General features: G+C 46.0%; 1 protein-coding gene across 6 annotated transcripts; it reads right to left on the bottom strand.

Moving 5' to 3' along the window:
- Positions 1-49: 49 nt before the first annotated feature.
- On the bottom strand, positions 50-24,415 carry ATP6V1A (ATPase H+ transporting V1 subunit A). Of its 6 annotated transcripts, none has more exons than XR_014559358.1 (16): positions 24,256-24,415; positions 15,647-15,745; positions 13,585-13,713; positions 12,316-12,530; positions 12,010-12,147; positions 11,051-11,202; positions 10,267-10,429; positions 9,480-9,588; positions 8,772-8,894; positions 8,558-8,672; positions 7,023-7,086; positions 5,542-5,745; positions 4,958-5,052; positions 4,018-4,189; positions 1,365-2,395; positions 50-1,327 (listed from the first exon to the last, which is right to left on the bottom strand). XR_014559358.1 is itself a non-coding variant. In XM_083719040.1 (15 exons), the coding sequence occupies exons 2-15, from the start codon at positions 15,726-15,728 to the stop codon at positions 2,303-2,305; spliced, it is 1,854 nt and encodes a 617-aa protein (XP_083575166.1). In that variant the 5' UTR covers positions 15,729-15,745; positions 24,256-24,415; the 3' UTR covers positions 50-2,302. The 6 variants fall into 6 exon arrangements, 3 of the variants coding, with proteins under 3 accessions (XP_083575166.1, XP_083575167.1, XP_083575168.1); XR_014559359.1 differs by having other exon boundaries at positions 15,647-15,741; positions 24,256-24,390; XR_014559360.1 differs by lacking the exon at positions 24,256-24,415 and adding an exon at positions 17,100-17,260 and having other exon boundaries at positions 15,647-15,741.
- Between the last annotated feature and the right edge of the window lie 1,119 nt (positions 24,416-25,534).

Raw genomic sequence — 25,534 nt, forward strand, 5'->3', positions numbered from 1 at the left:
GAAAAAATCCAGTGAACATTTTTGCTACATGAAGGAAGGACAGGTCAAGTATATTCTAAATCCATTTTTTATTCTCAGTTACTTCAACAATGTACACAGTTTCTAGCAACAGATAACGAACTTACTATACAGGCTTCCCCTCCCCCTCCCCACCTTATCCCATTCCTCCATTTTTGGGTGAACCAAGAATTCGCAGCAGCACAGGAAGTCATTTTTCTAACACTGAAAAACAGACACAAAACAAGGAGACAAAATATATATGAAACTGAACTGGCCAGTTTTAGGCAGGTACAGCACAATAAATAGACATCTTTATTTCAGATATAGTTCGTAAAATTTTACAGCATCCTCTTAAAGTAGTTATCGGTTTCATAGGCATGAAATGCTACAGCACAGTACAGTCAATTAGGTTTTCAGCAAAAGTGGGTTTTGCATAAATCATTCATACGCCACACTTGAGGAAATTGACACTCAATGACAGAACCAACAGTAATGTCAAGATGCAGTTAGGTTTTAACTGGCATTTAACTTAAAGACAAGATACGCCCGGGGGTTAGGAACCTAGAAACTTCCAGGCAATGTTATTTTATTTTTGGGTGGAGAGAGATAGGGAGCATTTAACTTGTACAAGTGTCACCTGCAATATATATAACCATTCTGCAACTCTGTTAAGTGGGTTTTCTGCTGTTTAGAATAGGAAACTGACCCAGAAGGGGCATTAGGCGTTTTTTGCTAGGAACCTGTGTTTTTGCAGCAGTGACATGATGGCACTAGATGTTTATTCAGTGAAAACTAAGGTTCTTCTTCATTATTGAAACTGTAATCAGAACATGAGCACCAGGAAAAGTAAATAACTTCTCCAAGGTGAGAAAATACTGCCCTGCACACTAGAAGGTGACTGAGCAATATTGCCCAAGTGTCTTGCAAAACAAGACTAGCAGAGCAAATGTCCCAAAGTCATCAGCTCTGTAAAATGACAAATTCTCTATATTCTCTTACTCCACCACAGGGATGGGGAAACCTATGGGCTCCAGCTTTTGTCTGCCTACAACTCCTATCATTCCTAACCACCAGCCATGCTACCTGAGACTGATGGGAGCTGGAGTCCAGTAAAATTCAGACAGCCAAAGGCTCCCCCATCTAGAGAGGGGAAAGCCTGGGAAAAAACCAGAAAAATTGACGACTAGATCTCGCCCCCCCATTCCCCTCCAAAGCTGCCCCCCCCGAAAAACGGCTTTGAGGAAAAAATGGTCCCCCCCATTTTTCCAGTTTTCCCCCAGACTTTCCTCTCTCTACCCCCATCCCTATCCTATAATGTTAAGAACTACTGCTCCGCTATTCCAGTGATTGAAATAAAGAACTACTGCTCCGCTATTCCAGTGATTGAAATAAAAACAAAAATCCAAAGTAAAAAATGTGTCGCTTCCAATTTTGCTTTAATCGTTGCGGTAACTGTAAAGAATAACGCAGGCAAGGAGGCAGAGGAGGGGAGAGCTGCCTCAGCCCACTGGAAAACAATGATTAAGTTTCTGCCTTAACCCACTGCATATAGGGGAAAATATATATTAAGCTGCAGCACACAGAGATGTGACTTAATTTCTGTATTTGGGGTGGAGGTGATTTAGGAAGAGAGTGGAACCCATTACTAGCTGGAAGCATCCATGATTGTGAGTAATAAATGTAATCCGTATTTAAGGAAAATTGTGCTTCCTCAGATAAGATGAGCAGAAAGATTGCTGCTGGGCACTCCTCTTTGCCCCACAAGCCTGCAAATTTTCAACACACTGGATGAAACAGGAAAATAGTGAAATAATATTGTAGCTAAGTGATTTTAAATATAGATTTGATTTTTTTTCAGAGTAGCAGCAGCAGCATTAAAGTACAAGAAATAAATCCCATCTCTGATGCATCAGAATTGCCTCAACTGAATAGCAGTAATCCAGGAAAAAGGGTTCAAGTGCCCCAATGCCATCTATACATATACAGCAGCATATGTGGGTTTTTTCTCTCTCCCAGAAAAACTCATGAGCTCCCCTGGTTCTCTTCCAAAGAAAGGGAAACTGCCGGCTAAGAGGTCAAATCTGGTAAAGGAGACTTTCAACCTCAAAGGGACCTTTACAAAACCTGTTTTACGCTCTTAAGCTCAGATTTACACACACAAACACACAGCTATCAAACTAAATGGGAATGTTCTCAAAGATAAAAGGAAATCTTCAGTGAAGTGTGCATCTTCTATCCATGGAAAAGCAAGAAGACGGAGATGAGGAACACACTCAGTTGGGGCTCCAGAAGAGTCGCGACTCTAGTCTTCCAAACTGCGGAACGCATTCTGCATGTCTTCAAAGAGCTGGGCGTAGTCTGCTTTGATCTTTGCCTCTCCATCTTTCACCGGGTCCTGAAATTGGACAGACCAAAACTCAGAAATTGCTGGAGCTTTGTGGTCCATTGTCAGGAAGGAGATTGCCAGGAGTATTTCCTTCCTAGGCAATTTCTACCCCCAGTGCCCATATATGAGTGTACATTTATCAATACAGTGGTGCCTTGGTACCCAAACAACTTGGAACCCAAACACTGCAAACCTGGAAGTACCGTATTTTCTGCTCTATAAGACTCACTTTTTCCCTCCTAAAAAGTAAGGGGAAATGTGTGTGCGTCTTATGGAGCGAATGCAGGCTGTGCAGCTATCCCAGAAGCCAGAACAGCAAGAGGGATTGCTGCTTTCACTGCACAGCGATCCCTCTTGCTGTTCTGGCTTCTGAGATTCAGAATAAATTTTTTGTTTTCCTCCTCCAAAAACTAGGTGCTTCTTGTGGTCTGGTGCGTCTTATAGAGCGAAACATACTGTAAGTGTTCCGGTTTGAGAACTTTCTTCAGAAGCCGAACGTGCTCCATTTTGAGTGGCACACTTCCAATTTGAGTGGCACACTTCCGATTTTGGTGTTACGCTGAGGTTTGTCTGTTTTTGTTATTTTGCATTTTTGTGGCTCTTTTTTGTGACTTTGTGGAACCCAGTTCAACTACTTGCTGATTGATTGATTGATTCTGTGTCTGCAGTACATTGTTTATTGCTTTCATTTTCATCAATGGTCTTGTTAGTAAAATTCATGTTAAATGGCTGTTTGAGAGGTTGTTGTTAATTGTCTGAAACGGATTAACCCGTTTTGCTTTACTTTCTATGGGAAAGTGCACCTTGATTTTGGAACACTTTGGTTTTGGAACGGACTTCCGCAACGGATTAAGTTTGAGAACCAAGGTACCACTGTACGTGGAAGGCATTCTACTCTCCTCTTCCCATTGGATTGAGGTAACACAGTTTTAAACTACTGTCTGGATGGACTAGAAAAAAGCAAAACTGTCAGCGTGGACAACAGCCATGTTCATCCCAGAAACAGCCAACTGCAGCCATGGCAAGACTAGTCTAATCACTGATCTCAAATTGATAAATGAAATATGGCTTGTGGTCAGAGGAGAAGAGACTGTGGATCACTGTGACCACTAATGTAGCCCTTTCCTTAAGCTTTGTTATTTTTAAAAGGGGTAAGGCTCAACTGGAGACAATTTTAATCTTACTTTATAGCTCATGTCAAACGACCACATAATAACACAATGGTCATTATGCTCATTTGCCTTCAGTAGTAGTAAAGCTCTGCTGGATTAAATATTAATTACCTCTGGTCTATTTTGGTGGAATCCCGCAATGTGTTTTAAGTTTTTACTCTGCTAACTATACATTGGAAGCTGCTCTGGCTTATTTATTGAGTAGAATTCTATGACACAATAACCTGCTGGCAGTGGGAGTGAAGAATGGAATATGAAAATTGCCTACTTCATCTTTTTGTTTTCTCTTAAATATAAAAACACAACACTGCCAAGTTGGGCCTCAAATGCTTGCCAAGTTAAATAGGGGGCATTCTGACAATGTCCTCACGCTACCCAAAAATGGAGACCGCTTAACACAGCCAGGAGAAGGAATCTCGGTTTGTTTTGCTGTAACTCTCCCTCACGCAGAGGACATACCTTGAATTTCATTGATGTGAGTCGGTAAAGAATCTCATTCATGTTCTCTCTGATGATGGCCCAAGTGATCTTATTGTCACTCTGGGCAGTGGTCTCAACTGCTCGACGGGCCATATCATAAAAGGCAATCATGTTGGACAGTATTCCCACTGTCTTATAAAATGGGCAGAACCTAACAGAAAAAAGCAGAGGAGGCTTGCAAGTCCTGTTTGTCTTAAAGACGCATTTGTGAATGAATAGGGTGAGCCTGTGACCTGGACTCAGGAACTAAAGTACTAACCATCACAAAAGAATGGCCAGGCTGCCCAGGTAGGGCAATCAGTGACCATTATCAGGTATCCTGGAAGACAGGATTTCTGCTGTAGACCACCTCCTTCTGTGATGTATGTATGGGGGGGGGGGTCTTGAGCTACAGGGTGGGCAATTTAAAAAGTCTATATAAGGGCTTGCGCACCAATGTTCAGGGTTCTCATCCCTCCTGCGTGTGGTGAGTGGGGACCCTGTTGCAACAGTTCCTTTAATAAAGATCAGGCTTACTAGCCGCTTCTCAATATTCTCTGGGTGGCCCCTGTTTTTTCCTACCAATAGGGAACCCACTTAAGGACTCCTTATGGGCTCCTTAATATCCCATAAGGGAAAGGGAGCAGTTTTTCTTATAACACTACCATAAGCTCAACAGATTTCTACAGGTTGAGGAGTTCCAGGGCAGCTAAGCAAATCTGAAAGCTGTTCTTGCTCCTGCTTTCTGGAGATGACATTTTATTCTCAGCAGCAGATGAGTCATGGAACAGCAAACTGCTGCTGGAAGAGACCAAAATTCTAACGCTCTTCTTCCCCCATGAAAGTTAACTGGGAAAAGTCTAGCGTAACACTGTCTACTTCTTCGGTGCCCATTTCAGCTCCTGAAACATCAGAAACTCTTGTGAAAATAGCTGCAAACCTGTCATATGGAGTGTAGCCATTCTGTTGCAGGAAGTCATCTTTAATGAGCTTGGCAACTTCCAATGTAATTTTGTCTGTTTCTGCCAAGGAAGCCTAGAAGTGAAAGAGACTCGTTAGCTTCTTGGCTCCTTGCTGCTCCTGATGTTACAGGTTCATTTATTTTTATTTTATTTTAAAAATTCTCTAGTCCACCTGTTACTGAATCATCTGTCCGCTGTATTTCCCAACTACAACTTCTGTTAACCTCCACATGTCCAGACGCTTCTCATTTACTCTCTGCCAGTCCTAAACTGCTCATTCTAAGCCTTGTTTTGCCAATAAGGGAGAAAAAACCCCTTTGAGAGGGAGCGTATCACTTATAATTTGCATACCAGCACCTACCACTGTTTTAGATGCTAACTAAACCGTTTTAGTCCTGCCGCTATCCTCGCCCAAGTCCTTCACCCACCCCATTGATGCCAAGAGGCAGGCATCGTCGCTGGACTGTATTGCATTATCCCACAGACATGCCTATAGCAGCTGAGAATAGGGAGGAAAAATGTCTCCCCAAAACCTCGCTCCCCCTGCCACTCCTCTACTCACCTTCCCCACCAGCTGGACAATCTCTGCCAGATCCTCCTCTTCCTGCAAGATCTCCTTTGCTTTAGTCCTCAAGGGGACAAACTCTGGGAAGTGCTTGTCATAGTACTCGTCTAGGGCGCGCGTGTACTTGCTGTAGCTGATCAGCCAATTCACAGATGGGAAGTGCTTCCGCTGAGCAAGCTTCTTATCCAAGCCCCAGAACACCTGCCAAGCAACCAGGCTTTTATTCATTTAGTCTACTTACAGACGGCATGCTACACAATGCGGGTCTCTCTCCAAGCAGTTTGCAATAAGAAAGTCAGAGACTCTAAAATAACCAGGGGTCAAGGTCTCTAAAACATACAGCAGAGCAATACACACCTACAGATAATATTAATAAATCACCACTGATTAAAAAATCGTTTTTAAAAGAAGAAATACTGACTTCTGATACAAACTAAAAACAATAAACAGTATAATCGCATGATCCAGAGATCAACTGTTGAGAAACCCCCAAGTGAAAAAGGCCATTTTTCATTCAGTGTCTAACACCGTCCAACAGTTGAGATACCAACTGAAGCTGACTCCTTGCTGCTGAGGTCATCTAATGACTACAACTGACCTTGGGGGTATCCTGAAACTATGTATAAGAGGGAGTGCAAAGGTAAAGGGGACCCCTGACCATTAGGTCCAGTTGTGACCGACTCTGGGGTTGTGGCGCTCATCTCGCTTTATTGGCTGAGGGAGCCGGCGTACAGCTTCTGGGTCATGTGGCCAGCATGACTAAGCCGCTTCTGGCGAACCAGAGCAGCGCACGGAAACGCCATTTACCTTCCTGCTGGAGTGGTACCTATTTATCTACTTGCACTGGCATGCTTTCGAACTGCTAGGTTGGCAGGAGCAGGGACCGAGCAACGGGAGCTCACCCCATCACGGGTATTCGAACCGCCGACCTTCTGATCGGCAAGCCCTAGGCTCTGTGGTTTAACCCACAGCGCCACCCGCGTCCCAGTCAAGAGGGAGTGTAACCCCATCCAAAATAGGAAGTTTCCTAACTCTTGAACCCAGGAACCATTCACCATAAGGATTCAATTTCAGATGATTGGCTCTCATCTAGCCCATCAGCCCAGGTAATGCATGGCCCTGTCATGATTCGGATGTTAAAGAGAATCCCTCAAATATCAGCTTCCCTCTCCTTTCAGGGGTCCTGTGCCCTGGATATGAGCTACGCCAAACTTCTGTTGCCCTCTAGTCAGTCTTGGGGTGGAGGGAAGACCCCACTCCCCTTTAATGGGGTACTTGCCAGAGAACCTTGCCCATCAGCCCAAGAGAAATAAGTACTGCCCAACCACTAGAGAAAGGCATTTGGCCAAGACCCCAATGAGCCACTGTTGATAGTGGACAATGCTGGGCTAGATGAATCAAGTCACTGGGCTCAGGCAGCAGAAGACCACTGAGAAGTGAAGCTTGCGTTCGGTTAAGGAACCAGAACCTCAACCTACCTGAACGATGCCCAGAGTAGCAGAAGTAACAGGGTCAGAGAAGTCGCCACCCGGAGGAGATACACTGAGCACAGATAGGAAAGAAGGAGGGGGGGGAGAGAGAGAGAGAGAGAGAGAGAGAGAGAGAGAGAGAGAGAAAGAAAGGCATGAACAGCAGCAATAGACATTTCATGGAGAACGGCAGTTGTGTGACTTGGCAACTCAGTGCTCGGATTTGCACCCACCACACAACTTCTTCTGAAACACATTCTGAGACAAGGGGATGGGGAAAATACCAAACCCAGATTTCATCCTTGATGCAGTGCTGTAAATCATAGTCTAGCATGAACCAGATGTTGTAGGAATAAGCCCAGCCCATGGTACCATACCAAGGGTTAAGACTAATTCAGTGCAGTTACACACACACTCAAGCCACGTTTACCATTTTACTCCTTTCTAGACCACAATGAAAATGTATCTATGTGGCGTGTAAGAACTCAAAGCATAACCATGAAATCAAAGCGAAATATTTTAAAGAAGCAGGAACACAGAACGGGTCACCTGGCAGGAAGATTATCAAACACAATAAATGTAATTCAGTAAAAACAACAGATCCACAGCAGTCTATGACTCGCCATCATATCCACCCCCAGTGACACTCTTCAGCTCTTCATAGAGCAATGCCCAATAGAAGTCTGGAAGGATAAAAAGGTTGGTGTGGTGTCAGAAAATAGCCAAAATCTTGAGATGGAGGCTGTTCCATAGTTGGGGTGCCACCACAGAAAAGGCCCCGTCCCCACACAACGTGCTTCAGGAATAGGTAGGACAACAAGGGCCTCTTCAGCAGATCTTGATAGAGGGTGAGGTTGATACAAGGAGAGGCACTCCTAATATTTAAATCAGGTTTAGGGAACCAGCGGCCCTCCAGCTGATCTGACAACAACTCCCACCATCCCTGACCATTGCTGGCTGGGAATGATGGGACTTGTAGTCCAACGACTTGTTGAGGGCCACAGGTTCCCCATCCATGACTTACTCCTTTTTTGAAGCTGCAGTGAAAATCAAGTAGGCTCAGCGAAAGCAGCCGTAACACAGACACATCAAAGCTGCCTGGGTCAGTCTAATGAGATTCTAATTGAAGACCTTTATCCAGTTTTGAAGAAGAAAACACAAAGAGATAGGGTGGTTATCCCCACTCATTCTCTAGAAATGGCCTGGTAATCCTACAGGTTCAGATTCTGACATGGGTGCTGCATAGTTGGTTCCACTAAGGCAGCTTGCTCTGGATTCCACCTTCCCTAGCATGGCAGAGAATCAACAAACTGAAGACTGAATGTCTCCCTCTGGCTTTGTCATCCTCCACTGACTAGTCCTGGGCTTGGTCTTCCCTGCCTTGCTTCCTATGACTAAACCCTTGTGCCACTTCTGACCCTGACATATCTCTTTCCAGCCTCTGACTCTGCCTCCTTATGTCGCTCCTCGGGAGACAGGGAATGCTCTGCTTTGCACAAGACAGACCTTGCAAACGAAGGACCAAGGGGCTTTGCCATACTTACGCTCCCACAATGCTGACGCTCCCTTCCCTCTCTGGGTTCCCCAGACACTTCACTCTGCCGGCCCGTTCGTAGAAAGAAGCCAAGCGGGCGCCGAGATAGGCTGGATAACCGCTGTCTGCAGACATCAACACAGACAAATGGAAAGTTAGCTTCCCCAACCACAGGAAGGATCAGGGCCTTTGTTGGAGAAACCGCCCAGAAGCGGAAGGCCTACCAGCAGGCATCTCAGCCAGGCGTCCCGAAATTTCTCGAAGGGCCTCCGCCCATCGGGATGTAGAGTCAGCCATCATACTGACATTGTAGCCCATGTCGCGGAAATACTCAGACAAGGTGATCCCTGCAAAAGAACAAGAATTGCAGGTCAGAGGGGGCCGCTAGGGGCTCCTGGGAAGATGGCCGACAATACTATTTCTCCGGCTCACATGAGGTAATTTAGGGGCTGATTATGGGAGTACATCAGCCTCCCGATTTCTTCCCAGGGGATGGGCACATGTCTTCTGGAATGGTGAGGGGAGGGCGAGTAACTGAGGTAGGTACTGAGGGGGAGACAAGGTGCATGTAAAATAAATATCCATGTCAGACCTCATGCCTTGAACTGCACAATGGGGATCTCTGATCCTAATGAAGGGGCCTAGAGCGCCAGCATTTGGAACAGAGGCCACTGGCACTGGGGTGGGAGGGAGACAGGGTACCTGCCAAAACTCTGGTCTAGCTCCAAAACCTTCCCAACTGAGGCTCTGCCCAGGCAGTGGGACGGGAGGTAATTTACCACAGGCACCCATCTCTTCTACAGCAAATAGCGAGTCTTAAGCACAGAGTAAAATCCTTTATGATAAACCTAAGGACTGTCTCACTGCCTTGGGCTGAAAAACCAGGAAAGAAGCTTGAGCCCCAAATAGCCTTTTGTATTCTCAACTCTTACCGGTGTAGATGGAAGCCTCCCTGGCAGCCACAGGCATGTTGGAGGTGTTTGCTACCAGAGCGGTTCTCTTCATAATACTTTCAACCTTACCATCCACCTCCATTGTCAGCTGCAAAGGCAAGAGAAACAGGACTGAAAACCCACTGGAAAATATGCAGGCAGTAAGAGGCACATTTGACAAAATTTGGAGAAATAACAGGGTTGCAAATTAATTGGTCCAAATCAGAGATGATGATATTTAACTATGATGAAAACAGACAGACAGGCAGACAGACAGAAGCATGCACACAAAACCTCCACAGGTAGATGAAGCACCCTGCTCCAGACCTTCGCTATCCGTGAGTGGGGATGAGAACAGAAGGATGGAGGTTAATATACTCAGCCCCCGCTCTCCCTGCTCACGTGTTATGTTTTACATGAGAGCAGAACATCTAAATAAGGCTAATGGCATGAATTCGTCTAAATGTAGGTATGAAGGGCCATCAGCAGACATTGAAATTCAATTACAGCAAGAGTCCTAACTGGACTGCTTCAACATTTCACTTCCAAACTCAGGGCTGCCCTATATTCCTATTCACATGTGCTCCGCGGTTTATGGAGAAAACTAAAATGGAATATTAAGATTGCCCCTTATAGCTTTGTTTACTCAATTTAAGTCAAGCTAAATCGACTTGGACATTAATGCCCTCCCCAAATCCACACACTTTACTTAGATTACAACTGCATTGAGGCACGAAGACCACCGTCTACGTTTTCCTTGAACAACATTTCCATACCCAATACTGACCTCTGGAAAGTCTCTGAGGACTTCAGACATTTCATTTCCTCGTTCCCCACAGCCTACGTATATGATAACATCACTGTTGGAATATTTGGATAGAGACTGAGAAATCACAGTCTTTCCGCAGCCAAAAGCCCCAGGAATAGCCGTCGTGCCTCCCTGAACACACCTAAAGGAAGAATATAGACTGGATTAGTATTTTAAATTGGAGGGAAAGACACAATGGACAAACAGATAGAAGGGAAGTGCAACATATATTTTAAAACTGGCACAAGCCCCAAGATTTAAAGAGGACATGTTGAATCTGACCATTTAAGGTACCCTGCCCTACTCCAGCAGTATTTAAAATGTCAGAAGAGTAGCTGTACCCTGTGAGCACTCCTAATGAACTTTGAAAGCCACTTTGGTGCTTTTAGCTAAAGAGTGAAATAAAAATGTTTCAAAGAAATATGGGTCTGTTATAGCAAAAACAGAAACCTTTGCTCTTGCTTCTATGTAAACTGGCAGTTTGCAAGGGCTGTATAGGTTTGCTCGTTCTTGCCCAAACCCTTTCCCCTCTATATGCAATGATTTAAACGGAAAACACAACCGAAGACGTGGTTCAGCATTAATAGAAAGATCTTCAGCTTTTTAATATTAAAATCTTTATTGTGGTTTTAGTGCTCTAAGCATTGCACATACCGTTATTCCAGTTATGCTGTCAGCGACAGTTCTACTATACATAACTGGAGAACTTTTCTACTAAAAGCAGCAGCAAAAAACAGACTTTGCAATCATGGTTGCTACTTACGGAAAGAGTGCATCAAGGACTCTCTGACCCGTTAAGAGAGGATGATTGGCGGGCAACTTTTCTGTGACAGGGCGGACTTGCCGTACAGGCCAGACCTGGACCATAGTGAATTTCTCCTTCACTCCCTCAAACTCCAGCTCCAACACAACATCCTGCAAGAGGGCGGAGAAACCAAGAACAAACAAGATGTACTGGAAGCTCTGCTGGCAAAAAATCAGCTAGGACGATGGAATGCTGCTGACTTCAGCAAAGTAGACAGCAAGCAAAGCGGTCTGCTGGTGGTGGTAGGTCCTGCGCCTCCATGACAGCAATTTTGGCATCCCTCAAGCAACCCTAAGCTTCCAGGAATTTGTGGAAGTCAGTAGGACTCCCTGGTGGTGGAGAGACAGAGGGAATTTTACCGAGCCGGGTAACCTGTCTCTTCCCTGCCCAAGAGATTGCATACTCTGCACAAGTGCTGAGGCAGTGCTTGTAGAATATGGAGGTCTACTGGAGGAGCCACAGTTGTCTATACAGAGGGCATAACAGAGTGCACGGCCTCATAACAGAGCACTGGAGTTTTTCTTGCACATTAAGTGTATCAGTGAAATTGAGTCTATCGTACCTTCAGCACCTCCTTCCCTAATTAGGCCCATTTTTCACACACACACACACACACACACACACACACACACACACACACACCCTGGCTGTGGGAAACCCAGCCTAGCCAAGGCAAGAACACAGGTGCTAGAAAAGGGAGAATGAGAGGAGTTTTTCTCTAGCTCCACTGCCTCCCCCAACTTAAAACACAGACCTGCAGAGACTCAATCGTTTGAGCAAGCGCAAAAATTTATGAAATGGAAAGTGTTTCTTCCAGTGTACTACCATGTCTGAAACAGTTCACACAAAACCCGGCATCATGCAAGGACAAAACATTAGACAGCGGAGAAAAACTTATTATTTGCTGAAAAACTTACAGATGCGTCGTAATTCCCAGGTGGAGCAATGTAGGTCACCGTCCCCCTGTTTCGCGGGGGCAACATGATCTTGTGTTTGATAAGAGAGTTTTCAGTCACTAGGCCATAAATATCACCGCCTGTGATATGACTGCCAACCTGCAAGTCAAAGAAACTGCTAATACTCATATACAGAGGTATTATATGTCCACAGTACGAGATGCACTAAAAACATTATGGATACCCAACCGCAAAGTGGGTCAATTCAGTTTGGTCAACAGCACTGCCAAAATACAATCAACAGCAAACATGTTCTCCGTAACTTACCCGCAGGTTTTTGACCGGCGAGAAGTCCCATTTGAGATCTCTGCTCAGAGCTGTCACATTGACTCCTCTGGGGATGTAAATGCTCTGGGTTTGAGTGCTGATGTCTGACAGAGGCCTCTGAATACCGTCAAAAATGGCTCCCATGATTCCGGGGCCAAGCTCCACCGAGAGGGGCTTGCCAGTACGAAGTACGGGGTCTCCTACAGAAACACCAGCTAAACAATTGGTTAAGGAAGGCATCCTAAAGGTGGTGTCAAGCTAACTAGAAATGTATTAACTGGTTCACTAACCAAATACCCTTCATGGGGGGACACAAAAAACATCTTGCCACGGAACTCAGGTTTCAGCCAACGGCTCCCATTCTAGGAGGGAGAAAAACATTTTGGTGAGCCAACAAGTACAGTCGTACCTTGGTTCTCGAACATAATGTGTTCCGAGGGTCCGGAACTGTTCGAAAACCAAGGCGTGGCTTCCAATTGGCTGCAGGAGCCACGGCGGATGTTCGGCTTCCAAAAATCGTTCGAAAACCAGAACACTCACTTCCGGATTTCAATCGTTTGGGAGCCGATTTGTTCAGGAGCCAAGGCGTTTGAGATCCAAGGTACAACTGTATTTTCAGGCATTCCAGAGAATAGCAAGAATGTTGTTTCAACTCCAGAGGTCTTTGACTTAACATAAACCATCCCGGAGAGTTTAGCAAGCCAATGTGCTTCTGAATGTGGGCAGAATAAAGGTCGGTGCTATTTTTGCCTCCTCCTGGAAAAAAGGAAATGAGTCGCAAGCCATACTACAATGAACTGTACAATTCTGATAAACCTAGTGCGATATGAGTCTCTTGAACCTTCTACATATCATCCTTGTTTTGCTTACTTGTTTATACTTGTGATTTATCTTTTACAATTTCAAATACAAAATACAATTGTAAACCAAGAAAACTAATAATAATAAAAAAGAGCTAGGGTTTTGTTTTTAAAAAAATACAAAACACAAAATGAATTGCTCAGTTCCCCAGGCAGACAGGATTATTCCCATTATGGATGGGGTTCCACTTGCCCTTAGGGATCAAACTAGCAATCTGGAAGTAATTCCAGACCAAGAATGGTGTCTAGGCAATAACTTTGGCCCAGAAGCTTTGGCTGCTACACCAAGTGCACCCACTACTTGAAACCAAGGATCTTGGCTCCCACTGAAGTCATCATCCCGTTTTCATTTTTACGCTGCTCAACATACCCTTGAATGGCAGAAATCACATACCAGCCAAAAGGATACAGGTTTCCTCATATACCTGAATAGTTGCCATGTCCCCCTCCAGCCGGATAATTTCTCCGACAAGTTCACAGTGGCCAACTCGGACCAGTTCATACATAGCTGCGCCTGCCATGTTGCAGGCAGTGACAACTAGGGGAAACAAAAGAAAGATGAATGCAGATTCAACTGTGATATCCCATTGGTAGGTAAAGGGACCCCTGACCATTAGGTCCAGTCGTGGGCAACTCTGCGGTGGTCATCTCGCTTTATTGGCCGAGGGAGCCGGCGTACAGCTTCCGGGTCATGTGGCCAGCATGACTAAGCTGCCTTTGAACTGTTAGGTTGGCAGAAGCAGGGACCGAGCAACGGGAGCTCACCCCGTCGCAGGGATTCGAACTGCCGACCTTCTGATCGGCAAGTCCTAGGCTCTGTGGTTTAACCCACAGCACCACCCACGTCCCTTCCTGTTGGTAGGAAGGGACAATTCAGTAGCTTTGCATTTTTAAATTTCTGCAAATACAGTGTTTTGTTTGCAACTGGAAGTAGAGCCCAAAATATTGCTGTAATGCATGAAAGACTCCTATTACTGAAGTGGTAAGGTAACCACGTGTTTGGGCTTGTCGGCTGCCACTCCTGGAAGACCTGCTCCCTGTCTTGCTAGCCTTTTCCAACTGGCCTGGGAGGGTGGGGGATGACTCACTAAAGCTACAAAATCTGGGGCTGCTGAACAGACGAGTGGGCTGAGGTGTCATTTAGGGAGTTTTGTGAGGACAGCAGTTGTTGCCGCTATTGATATTAATTTTTGCATCTTTATTTTAGATATGATGATTTACATGGAAATGTTCAATTTGGTTCTGTACTTTTTCATGCTTTGCTTTATAACTACCGTATTTTTCGTCCCATAGGATGCACCTAGTTTTTTTGGGGGGGGAAATAAAGGATTTCCCCCCCTTTATTTCCCCCCTCCCCCAAACCAGGTCGGGGAAACCAAACCAGGTCGGGGAACAGCGGTATGGCGGCACTCTGCCTCCCCGCTGTCCCCCGAGCTTGTGGGGCTGGCGCTGGGGAGAAGCGCACTTCTCCCCAATGCCAGCCTCCAAACCAGGTCGAGGAACAGCAGGGTGGCGGCGCTGCGCCTCCCCGCTGTCCCCCGAGCTTGTGGGGCTGGCCGATGTCTGCCTGGAGCGCAGGGCGCGCTGCTTCAGCACGCCCCGCGCTCCGTGCAGCAGGCTGCTATCCACAGCCTAGGGAGCCCTGCGGGAACTCCCATGGGCTCCCCAGGCTTACGCATAGCTTCCTGAAGCCTGGAGAGCAAGAGGGGTTGGCGTGCACCGACCCCTCTCACTCTCCAAGCTTCAGCGAAAGCCTGTATTCGCCCCATAGGACACACACAGATTTCCCCTTCATTTTTGGAGGGGAAAAACTGTGTCCTATAGGGCGAAAAATACGGTACTTTCGGCATGTTTGTAATTATGCAATTCGTTTCCGTTTTGCAAGCCGCCTTGAGCATGGCTTGAACTGTGGAAAGGCGGTATACAAATAGAATGCTGCATGTATGTTCCTTCCTTAAAGAAAGGTGGATGCCAGGAAGCAGGGTTCTAGCCTAGCCTTCTCCCTGGCATGCTACTTTGTAGAGCAATTTTTGTGTGTGTGCAGAGGAGAATGCTGTCATGAGGTCACAGAATCATAAAGATGGAAAGCTGGAAAAACCACAAAGTCTAGTCCAACCCCTGCAATGCAGGAAACTTTTGCCCAGCCTGGGGCTCGAACCCTGAGATTTGCAGTTAAGACATGCAGTAAGGTCAGCAAGAAAGGAGATGGCTGGTGGTTCCTAATGTCACAAAAGCTCTGGTGTTTCTCAAAAGCAGGGGGTGGGATCAATCTATGCAGATTTGCTCTTCCTTGAGAAAGGGGGCGTTTAAGGGACTCTATCAGGTGAAAGGATGCAGGTTCCCAAATAACTCCTGTCATCCTGTCCAGAGCTTTCAGACCATGCCTCTCCTGGACACGACTATGGAAGATACTTCTTTCTAGCACCATTTCACTGCTGCTCGTTTAAAGTAGACATACCAAGGGCACTTACCAGGTCCTGAAACTCCAAAGACATAGCCAAAGGCATCCTCTCTGTCTTCATCACGTACTTTGGGAAGTTTGGAGAAATCCATCTTTACTGTCCAGCTAGCTGTGAAGAAGGGGGGGAGAAAAGTCTAGTTTGCATGTTCAGTTAAAGGTAAAGGGACCCCTGACCATAAGGTCCAGTTGTGGCTGACTCTGGGGTTGCAGCATTCATCTGGCTTTACTGGCCGAGGGAGCCAGCGTACAGCTTCCGGTTCATGTGGCCAGCATGACTAAGCCGCTTTCTGGTGAACCAGAGCAGCGCACGGAAACGCCATTTACCTTCCCGCTGGAGTGGTACCTATTGATCTACTTGCACTGGTGTGCTTTCGAACTGCTGGGTTGGCGGGAGCTGGCAGCTCACCCTGTTGCGGGGATTCGAACCGCCAACCTTCTGATCGGTCCCGCAGGGCCCTAGTCTCTTGTGACAGAGTGTTCCACCAGGTCGGAGCCACAGCCGAAAAAGCCCTGGCTCTCGTTGAGGCCAGCCTAACTTCTCTGTGGCCTGGGACCTTCAAGATGTTTTTATTTGAAGACCGTAAGTTTCTCTGTGGGGCATACCAGGAGAGGCGGTCCCGTAGGTACGAGGGTCCCAGGCCGTATAGGGCTTTAAAGGTTAAAACCAGCACCTTAAACCTGATCCTGTACTCCACTGGGAGCCAGTGCAGCTGATATAGCACCGGGTGAATGTGATCTCGCAGCGAAGACCCTGTAAGGAGTCTTGCCTGCATTCGCTCCATAGGACACACACACATTTCCCCTTCATTTTTGGAGGGGAAAAAGTTGGTTCTATAGAGCGAAAAATACGGTATATCCAAACTTTTCCCCCTCCAAAGCATAATTCAGGAGTTACTCCAGAACAGAGGGTGCGGAATAATTAGCACACTGTGAGAAAACACTCTGCCCATAAACAAGAAGGGAGTATATTATGGTAACATATTTAGGTTTTGACCCTTTCAGCGGGTTCCTCTTTTCCTTAAAGCTGTTTTTAACATTCCCACTATTTTATGAAGCTATCCACTTACAAAGGTTACACAATGTTTTGGAGATCGGCAAATGGGAGTTGCAGAGTTGAATACCATACACACATTTATACTACATCCCTTAAAAAATTCTGCTACATTAAACTTAAAACACATTTTCACCCATAACATGGCACGTTGATTGCCTAAGATCAATTTTGGCCAAACTAAATAACCATTTTACAGTGCAACGCCAAACAAGAGAGTTACCTTGTTCAGCTCACACTGGGGAGTCCAATATGTTTTGACCTAAGGTTTTCTTTTAAAAAAAGACTGATTTTTTTGTAGCAAAATCTGAATCAGTTTGAAATTAAAATCACATGTGTGTCGCAATCAAGATTCTCGTCCGAAGCAATCACCCAGAAAGCAATGCATGGCAAAATACTAAAAGGTCCATACCTTAGGGGAAGCAACAACAAAAAATATATCCACCAGTCTTATGAAGGAATCCAAACACAAGCTCTAAGAAATCAGGAAAAAGCAAATGATTTGCCTTCCTGGCTCCAAAGAGATAGGAAAAAAGGCATTTCAGGAAGACACAGCATAGAAAAGATTGTCAGCTGACCAGATGAGTCATCCATCCCTCCCCAAAAGGACTGCTGCAATAGCAAGTCACGTTGCTCAAGGCCCAACTAAATTGAAAATGTGCTCTTTTTAAATTTCAACACACTCCGTCGTGCTGAGGCTGAAAGCAAAATCAACTCTCAGTCACAAGCTGTTTGCGTGCTTGGGCAAGACCCAAAAGAAGAAGAGAGACACTGGTTTTGCTATCTCAAGAGCCCATTTATAAAATGATCAAGTCAGAAAATAAAATGCCTGTGTTTTATTGCATTCTTCACTTCTGCAGAACTAATGAGTCACTGTGCAGTCCACTGACTTTAACTGCAGCAATTACCTTGTGGGGCAAGAATGGGGATCTGGTGACCCTATGAAATTGCAGTCCAGGTAAAGGACCCCTAGATAAAGGGGTCCAGTTTAAGTCCAGTCAAAGGCAACTATAGGGTTGTGGCGCTCATCTTGCTTTCAGGCCGAGGGAGCCGGCGTTTGTCCGCAGACAGCTTTCCAGGTCATGTGGCTAGAAGAACTAGACTGATTCTGGTGCAACGGGACACCATGACGGAAGCTAGAGTGCATGGAAACACTGTTTACCTTCCTGCCGCAGTGGTACCTATTTATCTACTTGCACAGGTGTGCTTTTGAGCTGCTAGGTTGCAGGAGCTGGGACCGAGCAACGGGAGCTCACCCTGTCGCAGGGATTCCAACCGCTGAACTTCTGATCAGCAAGTCCAAGAAACTCAGTGGTTTAGACCACAGCGCCACCCATGTCCCTTTAAGTCCAGGTATGGCAGAAACATTGCCCACACATTCGCTCAGAATATTTTTTTGAGCTGTAAAACACTAATTCCACACATTATTGCAATCATATATGAACAAATGTGGTGACACAACCAGGCACTGGTCCAGACCTGCTTAGTTGCAGCAAGGTGGACTTCATGTGCTTTCAGCTTACAGTGGTGCCCCGCAAGACGAATGCCTCGCAAGACGGAAAACCTGCTAGACGAAAGGGTTTTCCGTTTTGGAGGCGCTTCGCAAAACAAATTTCCCTATGGGCTTGCTTCGCAAGAAATTGTCTTGCGAGTTCCTTCGGGTTTTTTCCCCTTTCCCCCCCTTTTCCTAAGCCGCTAAGCCGCTTATCAGCTGATAAGCCGCTAAACAGCTGATCGCTAAAAGCCGCTAAACCGCTAATAGCGCTAATCCGCTAAGCTGTCAATGGGCTTGCTTCGCAAGACGAAAAAACCGCTATACGAAGAGCCTCATGGAACGGATTAATTTCGTCTTGCGAGGCACCACTGTATATCAATGGGGACATCCATATTTTATTACAAAACCTTACTGCTCATGAGGGGTTGCTATGTAACAAAAGAAGCTGCCCCCTCCCATTACTACAGTGGCACCTTGGTTCTCAAACTTAATCCTTTCCGGAAGTCTGTTCCAAAACCAAAGCATTCCAAAACCAAGGGGCGCTTTCCCATAGAAAGTAATGCAAAACTGGTTAATCCGCTCCAGACAATTAACAACAACCCCTCAAACAGCCATTTAACATGAATTTTACTATCTAATGAGACCACTGATCCATAAAATGAAAGCAATAAACGATATACTGCAGTCACACAATCAATCAAGCAGTAGTTGAAGTGGGTTCCACACAGTCACAAAAAAGAGCTGCAAAAACAAAAATGCAAAATAAATAGCAAAAGGAGACAGACCGCAGTGAAACACTCAAAACAGAAGTGTGGCACTCAAATCGGAAGCATGGCACTCAAAATGGAGCACGTTCAGCTTCCGAAAAAAGTTCGCAAACCGGAACACTTATTCCAGGTTTGCAGTGTTTGGGTTCCAAGTTGTTTGAGTACCAAGGTGTTTGAGAACCAAGGTACCACTGTGCTTTGCCAATAATCCTGATCCAAAAATATCAACACTGCCTAAAGCTAAGGAACATAATGACAACTGAATGACCCAATCCGCAAGCCTGATTCTTCCAAGTCTTTAGGGGAGGATAGCTCTAATTCTCCACTGTACTACCCAAGCTTCCCCTGACCCCAGCCCCCAGAACAGGCTGCTATCCGGGAAGCTATCCGCAAGCCTTGGGAGCCCGCGGGAGTTCCCGCCGGTCTCCCCAGGCTTGCGGATATCTGCCCGAAGCCCAGGGCGCACTCCGCTGCGCTCCCCAGGTTTCGGGCTGCAGGCTGCTGTCCGCAAGCCTTGGGAGCCCGGCGGGAACGGTGCGCACCAACCCCTCTCGCTCTCCAGGCTTCAGCGAAAGCCTGCATTCACCCCATAGGATGCACACACATTTCCCCTTCATTTTTGGAGGGGGAAAAGTGCGTCCTATAGGGCGAAGAATACGGTAAATCCAACCCATCATATACACATTTTGAACCACATTCTTCCTTTAATGACTTCAAGTACAAATTTGGTGGTGTGAACTATTGTGATACAATTGCATTTTGCCCTCTCCTTTATAATTAAAAAGCTGGTTCAAACTCCCACATAGAAAAAGTTGGAATTTTCAGTCAACAGACTTCTCCTTCAGCATTCAGTATCTTAGACTGTTTGAATAATTGGGGCTATATGCATTGACAGAGGACCAAACCGTTCTCCTGCAACACAACACTACAGACAATTGTTTCAGAAGAGACCAAACCTAATCTTTCTAGTTTGGTTCAAACTTCGCCCCAACCCAGACACACTAGTTAGATCAGAAAGAATGATTAACAGTGAGTGACTAACAGTGAAACATACATGAATTATTCTCTTAAGTCTATTGCTTGGCTTGAGTTGTTCCATTCTACCATACAACAAACTGCTTTGCAACTAAAGGAGAATCAATTTTCCCAAGGCAAATTAAGCATTAAGTTGATGGAAAATATTGACGTTACTTCTCCACTTCTCAATTTTTTCTCTATTGAACTTTATTAAGACAACAGGAAATAGAACTCAAGCATCTATTTGCATATATAGGAACAATCAATTACACCATAGGAAACCAATGGTGTTTAAATTGGGGAGGGGGAATGTATGAACATATTACGTACGGCATATTATTGTGTAGTCTCTTTAAAATGAATTTTGGATCACCTGCATAAAGAGAAACTGTACCAAAAAAGGCAGAATATGTTTTCTAATTACGTATGGCTCTGTTCAGATACAGTGGTGCCCCGCAAGACGAACGCCTCGCAAGACGAAAAACCCGCTAGACGAAAGGGTTTTCCGTTTTGGAGGCGCTTCGCAAAACAAATTTCCCTATGGGCTTGCTTCGCAAGAAGATAATATGATAATTATAAACAACATCAGAATAAAAGAAGGAAGAAGCAAACCTTTACAGCAGGTGAACTGGAAGAGGAACTTACAAAGAAATATGACTCAAGCAAGCAAGCCAAGACCCAAGCTGCAAAGGGAGGCATAGCCGTAAAAAAACCACAGATCACTAAATTAATCTAATTGGAAATGTGAACTCCTTCTTAACCACCAGACCTTGAACAAAAGCAACTCAACCACCAGTCATGCCAAGGAAAATATTACTATGAGCAACTGTCACATTATCCAGCATTTGACTGTGGCTATTCCCAATACAGAAGGCTGATCGCCAAAGAATGGATGCTTTTGAATTGTGGTGCTGGAGGAGACTCTTGAGAGTCCCATGGACTGCAAGAAGATCCAACCTCTCCATTCTGAAGGAAATCAGCCCTGAGTGCTCACTGGAAGGACAGATTGTGAAGCTGAGGCTCCAGTACTTTGGCCACCTCATGAGAAGAGAAGACTCCCTGGAGAAGACCCTGATGTTGGGAAAGATGGAGGGCACAAGGAGAAGGGGGCGACAGAGGACAAGATGGTTGGATAGTGTTTTCGAGGTTACCAGCATGAGTTTGACCAAACTGCGGAAGGCAGTAGAAGACAGGAGTGCCTGGCGTTCTCTGGTCCAGGGGGTCACGAAGAGTCGGACACGACTAAACGGCTAAACAACAACAACAACAATTCCCAATACCTTGACAAAAATGATTTTACCTAGGAGCAGACAACTCCTCATTGTTCACAATGGGCCCCAAATCTGAAACATAAGAAAAAGCCAGCTTCTTGGCATGATTTTAAAAAGAGATAATTAGAAAGCTTTCTTCTAGCCAAATTTCTCCCCAGCTTTTTGAATTCTGAATTAGAATCTTAGAGTTGGAAGGAACCCAGGGGTCATCTAGTCCAACCTGCTGCAATGCAGGAATCTCAGCTCAAGCATCCAGGACAGATGGCCATCCGACCTCTGCTTAAAAACCTCCAAGTAGGTAAAATGTAAAGGACCCCTGGAAAGTTAATTCCAGGCAAAGGCGACTATGGGGTGCCGCGCTCATCTTGCTTTTCAGGGCGAGGGAGCTGACATCTGTCCACAGACAACTTTCCGGGTCACGTGGCCAAGTAAGAAGAGTCCACAACCTGAGCTTATTTATGGAGAAGCATCCTACTCAGTCTCCTGGACCTCTCAGCAGCTTGTAAACATCCTTAAAGGTTTTCTAAGCTAAGGTGGTTGTTTAAAAGTGCAGGGGGACAACTATGGTTATGTAAACACAAAGGGTTTGAAGTGCCGAGGGCTCATTTTTTCAGAGCACTTTTGCACATACAGTGGTACCTTGATTCCCGAATGGCTTAGTTGTCAAACAAATTGGCTCCCAAACGCCGCAAACCCGGAAGTGTTCCGGTTTGTGAACGTTTTTGGAAAGCCAAACGTCCGACGTGGCTTCTGATTGAGTGCAGGAAGCTCCTGCAGCAAATCAAGAGGCCACGCCTTGGTTTTTAAATGGTTTCAGGAGCCGAACTGACTCCTGGAACGGATTAAGTTCGAGAACCAAGGTACCACTATAACACTTTGCTATTGTACATATATTTGCACAATAATGTTGCCTTAAGCAGGCGTTTCTATATATGCTGTCTGTACATACAAGTTTGTATGTTCACGAAGTAGTGTGCATCAGTGTTCTCCCCTTCGTTCAATTACTCTATCCATGCCCCCTAAGTGATGGTGGAAAGAATACAGCAGTTCACTGCACCCTATGCAGTTTCTTCCTTCCTTTCATAAAATAGTGCATCTGCCTATATGTTAAAATATTAAATAGAAGTGCTCCAGGTGCCACCAGAATCAGAGGGGTGGTGAGCGACTACTGGAGAAAGGTCCTTTTTAGTGTGAGACACCCCAGCTGTAGAATACTTTCCCCTGAGAGACTCACCTTCATCTCTCAACATCAGTGAGACCCTTTATTTCCGCAGGCTTTTAACCTAATCAGTTTTATCTCTGCCGATTATCTCTCTGCTCCACTTTAAAATAATGCAACACCACCATTTTTTATTTAAAAAATGTGTTTCCTGTAATTGTTATAAACCTGGAAACATATTGAAGGTCAGGGTACATGTCCTTTACAATACACACCCAGAGACACAGCTGCATTAGGGATCTACCTCTGCACTTTCACTTTTACAGTACGGTATTTTGCTTTCATGGCTGCACATGGGTAGCAGCTTGCTGCAGTTCTCATTTGTGCACCTCTCCTTCTACAATGTCAACGGCCACCACACATGCATTCATGATCAGGCCTCACGCAACACATCGAAATGTCAACCGCATTGTTACGTGAAAGAGCAATTTTACGCAAGCAAATGAATACAGAAAGTGAGTCTTGTTTACACCACCACCATCACAACAACACCCTAAGAAGAACACCACCACCACCCTAAGCTCCTCAACCACAGATTTCTAACTAAAACAGCCAAGACATAACTGAGGCAAGGATTTCAGAGGAGGGAAATGCCCCACCTCTGCGGTGATATGAGTTTTCATCCTGTTTTTCTCTGTAACCCGCCTTGAGTCCCGTCAGGGAGAAAGGTGGGGTACAAATAAATATGAGGATGGGTTAGTGACCGGCTGTAGGGTGTTTCCGTTTGTTTGTTTCCGTTTGATTACAAGACTTCCCCTGCTGTTTGGTGCCGTCTCTTCAGAAACAAGCACCCAAAACACCACCATATAAGCCCCCCGTTTTTTTTTGAACTGGCCTAGAGGTGAGGACAAAACTGGACAGCATCTTAAAAAGCAGAGACATCACCTTGCCAACAAAGGCCTGTATAGTTAAAGCTCTGGTTTTCCCAATAGTGATGTATGGAAGTGAGAGCTGGACCATCAAGAAGGCTGATCACCAAAGAATTGATGCTTTTGAATTATGGTGCTGGAGGAGACTCTTGAGAGTCCCATGGACTGCAAGAAGAGCAAACCTCTCCATTCTGAAGGAAATCAGCCCTGAGTGCTCACTGGAAGGAAAGATCCTGAAGCTGAGGCTCCAAGACTTTGGCCACCTCAGGAGAAGAGAAGACTCCCTGGAAAAGACCCTGATGTTGGGAAAGATGGAGGGCACAAGAAGAAGGGGACGACAGAGGATGAGATGGTGGGACAGTGTTCTCGAAGCTACCAGCATGAGGGAGGCAGTGGAAGACAGGAGGGCCTGGCGTGCTCTGGTCCAGGGGGTCACGAAGAGTCGGACTAAACAACTAAATGACAACAACAACAATATTTGCCAGGTCAAGTATTATCCCTCTCTGTGAAGTCAGTGATTGGATAGGAAACTGACCCCCCCCCCCCTTCTTGGAATGGCGGCAGGGCTTTCATTGCAGAGTGAAACCTTGCAGTGGTGCAGCGCATCTCAAGCAGAAGTGAGAGCAGAAGTCAGATGCTGAGACACACAGTATGGACTCTCTCTGGCCCTCTGCCCTAGCACATAGGAAATAGCCAGGACACGACTGAACCACAACAGAGGGGAGGAAGAGGGAGATGCTGAGCGTTTGCTCCCATATGGGGGGGGGGGAGGTGCAGGCGACATTTCGCCCTCTCTGAGGGGCCCCCGGAGAGAAAGGCGCCCTTCAGCGCCGGGGCGGGAAAGGACCGGGCCAGCTCCTGGGAAGCCGGTCTCAAGGGAGGGAGCAAGAGGGAGAGAAGGGCGGTGAGGCGGCAATGGCGGCGGCTCACCTCGGTGGAATGACTGGAGCAGCTCCGCGCGCGGTGACTCAGGAAGCGGCCGACCCCCGAATGCCGATGCGCCCTTTCCCCGGCGGACTAATCCTGCAGGCGCCCCCGGAAGTGACGCGAGAGCACTTCCCGTCGAGCCTCTCGGGCTTGGGAGGACCTTCTCGCGGCGCCTGCGCGCTGGGCCGCGTCTCTCGCTCCGCCGGGGTGGTAAAATGTCGTAAAATAAATCAGGGGCGTAAAGTAAATCAGGGGACGTCAGGGCGTTTTTTCCGGCCCGACGCAGCCTTGACGGCTTTGCCTCACAGACGGGGCTTTAGCCCCGCAGAGGCACGAAAAGGATAGAGGGGCGCATCGTCCGGCCCGAGAACGAGCTTCCGGGTTCGCGTGGCGCGCCATTGAAGAAGAAAACTTCCCCGCAGAGTGAAAGCTGCCCGTCGCCGGAACCGGTGGGGGAAATCCAGGATTTCATCATAGCTGTTTGAATGCTAGAGTGCAACGCCCAAATGAAAGAAGCAGAGAGCAGGGCTTTGTATCTTTTTCTTTTTCTTTTTTTTAAAAAAAGCTCATTTCGTGTGAACATTTTTTTTATTAGGTTTTTAAACATAGGGAAATGGTCCTCCCGAAATAAATTCAAAACCAGCCGCATTTAGAAGACTGTACAATTCTGGACGCCTCACTTCGAAAAAGGCTATTGCAGGGTTGGAGAAGTTAAGAAAAGGGCATAGAGCGATTCCCCTATGAAGAAAAGTTGCAGCATTTGGGACCTTTTGGTTTAATGAAGATGCAAGGGGGCGACATGAGAGAAGTTTATAAAATTATGCATGGCGTGGAGAGAGGAGAGTTTTTCTCCCCTCTCTGCATCCACTCTGGCGAGGCAGCCATGCTTCTGAATACCAGTTTATGGAAACCACAGGAGGGGGGAGAGCTCTTCTGCTCAACATCTCCTAAAAACTGTTACTCAGACAGACGTTTTCATTGTGCATTTCTTTTCACCAACCAGTATTGATGTTTTTATTTATTTTACTGTAATTTGTTGTATTTTTATGGAAGTGTGGTCTATAAATATTTTAAGAAATAAATCAGGTGAATGTTTCATCAGTGCAAGGGTTTCTCATTGCACAACATAATTTTCTCTCCCTGTTCTCCCCCTACATTCTCCTAAATCAGTTTTGGACTTTCCCCCAACCCCCAGAGCAGATTTGGGGACAGCATGAGAGAAGAGGGATGAAATTCTGTCACACCAGAGTTAATCCTTGTGCTGGAGCAGTGGTTTAGCTAA

This window comes from Podarcis gaigeae (assembly GCF_964106915.1).
Source record: "Podarcis gaigeae genome assembly, chromosome: 17".
NCBI lineage: Eukaryota > Metazoa > Chordata > Lepidosauria > Squamata > Lacertidae > Podarcis > Podarcis gaigeae.

Coding starts and splice junctions, on each gene's coding strand:
- ATP6V1A (XM_083719040.1), bottom strand. CDS start 15,728: ATGGATTTCTCCAAACTTCCCAAAGTACGTGATGAAGACAGAGAGGAT. Junction 12,148..12,315: donor CGCCGGTCAAAAACCTGCGG/GTAAGTTACGGA, acceptor TTTGACTTGCAG/GTTGGCAGTCATATCACAGG. Junction 11,203..12,009: donor CTGGGAATTACGACGCATCT/GTAAGTTTTTCA, acceptor GCCCTCTTGCAG/GATGTTGTGTTGGAGCTGGA.